We start from the raw sequence: 6,000 nt of genomic DNA on the forward strand, positions 1-6,000 counted from the left end.
TGTTGGAAATTATCTCCAGGATCCAGGTGTAAGCAAAGTAATTTTTGCTTAGCATAATTCATGCCTGCCTAATTTTGACAGAATAGAACCTCACAGCAAATACGTCTCAGTCACAAAGAAAGTTCTGAGGAACTCAGTAGCTGTTCACTGTTAAAAGCCTTCGATGTCAGGACAGCGGTCATTGTCTTTCTTTCCTGTGAGTACTCACACGCAATTGCTGGTTTCCTCTCCCTTTACAGCCACAAGAAGGTAAAGAACGACAGCCAAAAGCCAACAGACAAAAATCAACGTTTAGCCCGAAATTAGCTATTGAGGCATTAGCTATAAGCTTGCACCAGTTTTGCAGTCCAGATTACAAAGTTGTTAACACTGCTTTATGATTATCAAATGGCTTAGAAAATCCAGCAGATCCTCAGGAAGGCAGCTCTGCAGCCTCGGCCGTCCCGGAGAAGGCGGGCGGCCGGGTCCCGTACGTACCCGCTCATCGTTAGTGGCTCTGGCCGGCACGTCCTTCTCCTCATCGGGCAGCGGCAGTCGAGACAGGGAGAGTCCATTTAGAGCAGCCAATTTGAGAGGACCGATTTTTTTTGCATCTCCTCGGCTCTTTTTCATTCCCTACAAAAATAGTTATAGGCGTATATATCAAACATACACACATACAATCCCTTTGAGAGGAGACTTCAGTGGACTGAAGACGAAACAAACAGAGGGAGGGAGGTTCTCCTAAATCAACAACCGCAGGAGAGATGACGCTCCTACACACACACACTCGTTTCACAAATATGAGGAGGAAGACATTCCATTCAAGGCCAAAGCCCTGATAAGTCTTCCAGATAGAAGGTTTTGAAATGCAGCTGGTTTCAGGGCTCTGTTGTAATGGAAGGTGAGGTTCCGAGCAGACAGCATTCCTTCACAGGACTCACTGGACTCCTGAATGTCAAACTGTGACACGCATGAAAATCAGCTGTAGTCCACGATAAGGGTTTAAATGTAGTGGCCTGACTGCAGTGAGCTTTCATACATTGAACAAACTAACAAACAAAAATGGTTTCGTTTTTAGTGTTTTCTGTGGTGGCTCTACTGTCTTCTACATTCTGCGGCAGACTTGTGTGACAGGGATTAGACTACCACACTTCTGGTAAACGCCGCATTTTCAAGTGAAGAAAACAGCAGGGCTGAAATCTCCATCATTACACCAGGAGAGGGTATGAGAGAGGGCAACCGTGGAATTCTGTCTGCTGAAAACTGGTGTTTCTTCAAGCCAGCAATTTTGCTCTCGAAGGCAAACAAGCCCAAGAATGCCAAATCTTCTTTAATAGCCTATACTGAGAGGGTAACAGGCAGGAAGGCCAGGGGTCTCCAAATGGAGGAAATAGCCTGCAAATGTCAGATATTTTTCTCTCTCTTAAGCTACAGGAGGAAACAAACTAGCAATATTTTTTCCTTCTCTATACAAATTTAAAGGGAGGTTCCTCTTAAAATACTGTGTTGCCATAATGACACCTGGTTTCGCCTGAAGTTAGCTATTCTCGAGCCTAGAGATAACCAATGCCTTTTTCTTATGGAAATGTTTGTCTTAAGCTATGCTAATGTGCTATGCCTTTACCCCAAACTCTGTCTCCAAGTCGGTTCCGCCTCTTGGCCCAGAACCTACTTGACAAACCAGTATGTTATACTCAGATATTGTTCCCCTAATCTATGTAAATGAAACTATTTGTATGGTGGTCTGCCCTTCTTCAAGATTCATGTTAATCATTTTATGGCCCAGGATAAACCATTTGGCGCCAAGATTATCCCAAAATGCATCTTATGGGTGAGGGGCCTGGTGCCATTCTGAATTTTAAGACATTCCTTTCTTTCATTAACAGACTGCTAGTGACTATAGAACATCCAGCTGAAGACTAGCAGGGGGGTACTCTTTCTGCCCCCTTCTGATGCCTATGTCAGAAGCTTTCTCTATCTCCTTTATACTTTAATAAAACTTTATTACACAAAAGCTCTGAGCGATCAAGCCTCGTCTCTGGCCCCGGATTGAATTCTTCTCCTCCGGGGGCCAAGAATCCCGGTGTATTTGCGTGATTCAACAACCTTTCAATACCTCCTAGGAAGCCAGGGGATATAATCATAATGACAGCAGCCCTCCTCTGACAGCAGCGGTTTCCTCAGTTCTGTCTCATAACTGAGATCGCCTTTGCCCCAGCTCTGTCAGCCTTGGGGGAGACCGAGAGGGAGGCACACAGACCACAAGGTTCCTGCCTGGGTGACAACGTCAGGATTCTCGGCTGTGCAGGAGACGGGTGAGCGGCTGACAGTGAGCAGTCGGGGGCGTGGGGGCCGTTCTGACGGGTGGCGTCTGCCAGGTTCCAGGGGCCAATTCTCCCACCTCGGCTAACGTCAATCTGCCTCACAAGAGCCTGAAAATGGAAAACTCAGCTCCCGACAGCCAGGAGAAGTGGCCCCGGCACTTCTCGGCCTGAAGGACTGAAATGCCCCAGCACCATGCGCTGGGTGATCGGTAAGGCCAGCTCTAAAGCCAGTATTTGAAGAAAGGGGCTCACAGTCAACGCTCACCCCAAACACCCTTCACTTAGCCCTCAGAGGACGTGCTTTTAAGTGTACCGGCCGAATGGTGGCTTCTCGTGTGAGAACCACCACGCGAGACTGAGGGTGAGACAGAAACTCTTCCTGTAAACACACCCGTCCACGTCTGCTGGATAGCAATCAAGTCCCTGTAGATGGAGACGGGGGAGAACTCCGGAATGTTCCTGCTTATCTGCCATTCATTCCACTGTTTTTAGTACTAAACCCCCAGAACCATAATTCACATTGTATGTTCATTCGCCTGTGGTCACCATTAAAACCACCAAGGCGTCGGGAGTTACTACGGGGGGTCAGAGGGGTAGCAGGGGGCTGGACTCCAGTTCTTGGGAAGTCAGTCAGTTAAACGTATGATGCAACCTCACAGTAATACGTTAAACTTGACCAAGCACTTTCTATGAACCAGGACCTCACTTTTTTTCCTCCAACAACTCTCTGGGGTTGTCTCAGTTACAAATGAAAAACAAGAGTCAGAGAGATTAAGTTCTTGGCCCAAGGTCTCACCAGCTAGCTGGCTCCTTGTATACGGTAAACAGGGTCAAAACAATAGAAACCCTGCATTCAAGTCAGTCGGGCTGCACGACAGAATTCAGAAAACACTTTCGGAGCCGAAGCTTCAGTGGGACCTGACGCCATACCACAGAAGACAGAGGAGGGGTGCCCGTCCTGGGTCTCGGATGGAGGAGCCGAGGGGCTGGGTGTGAAGGGCCTGGCCCCCTGGGAGAGAACCAGCGAACGGCAAGGTCCGGACTCACAGCCGAGTCTTCCACTCTTAGGTCCTGTACCTATTCCCAGGCCACGGCTGCCATTCCCGTTCTTCAAGTAAGAACGTCCTTTTTTGAAAAGACCGGGGCGGGGGTGGGGGAGGCTTCCCTGGTGGTTCAGTGGTCGGGAGTCTGTCGGCCGATGCAGGGGACGCAGGTTCGATCCCTGGTCTGGGAGGATTCCACCTGCCGCAGGGCACTTAAGTGCATGGGCCGCAAGCGAGGGGAGCAAACGCAGGACCCAGTCACACGGTCGACACCGGGGGCCTCCCAGCCAAGGAGGGGGGCATTCGTACCTTTGGAGAACCCAAATCAAGGTCCTCAGATTCAGCAGAACTCCCTGGGCCTGTTCAAAAACCACCGGGACAACAAGCTTGAATACTGGGCTCTACTCATCTGGGGCCAGACTCAGGCCCTGCGTTAAGACTAGGCACAGTTCTTGATGTAATCAGCGAAGAGTGTCAACTACGAGAGGGCCGGACCAGCTGGCGAGGACTCGGTTATTTCATCCCGCAGACACATCCACACCCTGTCCCGCCCCGAATCACCAACGCTGGGCCATCCCCTCCACTTCAGCCAACCTGAGACAATGGCCTTTACTGTTAGGCAGTTGAGTAAGGATGTACTCCCAGGAAAAATTAAAAATCAATTTAGAGGAGAATCCACCTGCCAAGGCAGGAAACATGGGGGGTTCAGCCCCTGGTCCAGGAAGATCCCACGTGCCTCGAAACAACTAAGCTGCAGTGTCTGAGCCTGGGCCACAGCCACTGAAGCCCGCACACCCAGAGCCCCGAGGAGCCCCTGCAGTGAGCAGCCTGCCCGCCACTACAGAGCGGCTCCTGCCAGCCGCCCCTGGAGAAAGTCCACGCGTAGTAACAGAGATCCCGCACAGCCAAAAGTGAAGTAACTGATTTTTCAAGATAAACTTACAGTTCAAAACCATTCAGAGAAAATATATTTAAATCCACAGCACTAACTGTTAGTCATTCGAGTCTGTGTACACTCGTGCACTTCATAACCACTGCAGTACTGTGCTAATTGTCCTCCTGCCCGTGAAGATGTTTGTGACATCTCAGAGGATCTAATAATACACTAGGCCAGGACCACAAGTGCGATGGGCCCTCAGGTCTGAGCATGCTGACTGGCAGAAATTGGAGGCAGAGGCCCCAGCTGCCAGGACACAGGGGCACCTGGGAGATGGAGACCTGAGCAGAGCGGAGCCTGAGCCAGGCAGCCAGATGACCCAGAGTGGACACGCGGACACGAAAATGGCACCAATGCCTGGGCAACGCTGAGGGCCTCACAGTGAAAAGGTTTCAGTGGGAAGACAGAGAACAGCAAGGCTGAGACAAGCAATTGTTACTTAATAAAAAAGTGTGTGTGTGTGTGTGTGTGTGTGTGTGTGTGTGTGTGTGTGTTAGTTGCTCAGCTGTGTCCAACTCTGCGACCCTGTGGACTGTAGCCTGCAAGGCTCCTCAGTCCATGGGATTCTCCAGGCTAGAATACTGGAGTGGGTTGCCATGTCCTTTTCCAGGAGATCTTCCGGACCCAGGGATCGAACCCGGGTCTGTACACAATATTTTAAAATATACAATACAACCTCTATACAGAACAGTGTAGAAGAGAGGAGAACCAGCTACAGAGACAAACATGGGTTTAAAATCCGGTCCCTCACTAGCTGTGTGACCTTGGGAAAGTTACTCAGCATCGCAGAGTCCACTTTCTCATCTGTAGAGACAATAGGCCTGTTGTAAGTAAGCTGGACACAGTGAAGCAGCCTGCTCCGCCCCCGGGAATGCTCTGGGAATGGCCTTCACCAGCTAGAAATGATGTTATGCTGTTTCCTAGTTTGCCTCAAGTGGATAACAAACTGCTTAAACCAGCGTGCTTTATCACACCGAGTATGAAGGAGCTGCATTTTTCTACCAGGGGCCTTCCTTGGGCTCTCAGCTGACTCAGTCTCTCTTTTAAAGACATCTGGGGTGCTCGGGTTTTTGGTCTCAGTGAAGCAGCCCAAAATCACCCTCCAGTCCCCAGAGGTCACAGCACAGCAGTTTAAGCCGCACCCACACAGACAGGGACACGCAGAACCCACTAAGGACACCTCAGGGGAGCCTCGCTGACCCCACAGGAGCCCACTGAGCTGCAGGCTGTTTTTACCGGTGGCTCACAAGGCAGTCTTGGCCCAAGTCGTGAAATCCTCACTCCTCTCCCCTGGCACCACCTTCTGGAGACGCCCATCCACTGCTCCTATCCTACTCCACAGAGCCCCCTACGTTCACCTTTCCCTGGGTCTAAGCCTTATCTCTAACAATGTCACCAAGATTCTAGTCAATCCCCATCATTTCCAAAGATAACCAAACTCAAGAGTGTTCCAAAATAAAGCAAAAATAGAGTAAAATGTGTGTGTCTACTGGGCTACGGGGCTGTTTGAAAGGAGTTCAAAAGAAAAAGCTTTAAGAACTCGCGGAAGTCAAAGACAAGACGGACAAAGGGCAGACGGTGCAGAGAAGGGCAGGTTTGCAGGGGGCACCACGCTGTGGGGTGAGGCCCCCGCGCCCACCCCGCACAGCCCACGGCTCACCCCCAGAGGCGGAAGCCCTTCCACTGCATTCTTCTTCGCGGAGAGGAGATCGGA

The 6,000-nt window shown here is 50.5% G+C and overlaps 1 protein-coding gene across 1 annotated transcript in view; it reads right to left on the reverse strand.

The window, feature by feature from the left end:
• The window catches only part of PTPN21 (protein tyrosine phosphatase, non-receptor type 21), a 78,007-nt gene that overhangs the window by 6,951 nt on the left and 65,056 nt on the right, over nucleotides 1-6,000 (reverse strand). The window contains exons 13-14 of the mRNA XM_010845236.1: nucleotides 5,947-6,000; nucleotides 478-615 (exon numbers count right to left, since the gene is read on the reverse strand). Of these exons, the coding sequence (XP_010843538.1) occupies nucleotides 478-615; nucleotides 5,947-6,000 (192 nt within the window). The remainder of the gene's footprint in view (nucleotides 1-477; nucleotides 616-5,946) is intronic.

Source organism: Bison bison, unplaced genomic scaffold (assembly GCF_000754665.1).
Source record: "Bison bison bison isolate TAMUID 2011002044 unplaced genomic scaffold, Bison_UMD1.0 scf7180017864213, whole genome shotgun sequence".
Taxonomy (NCBI): domain Eukaryota; kingdom Metazoa; phylum Chordata; class Mammalia; order Artiodactyla; family Bovidae; genus Bison; species Bison bison.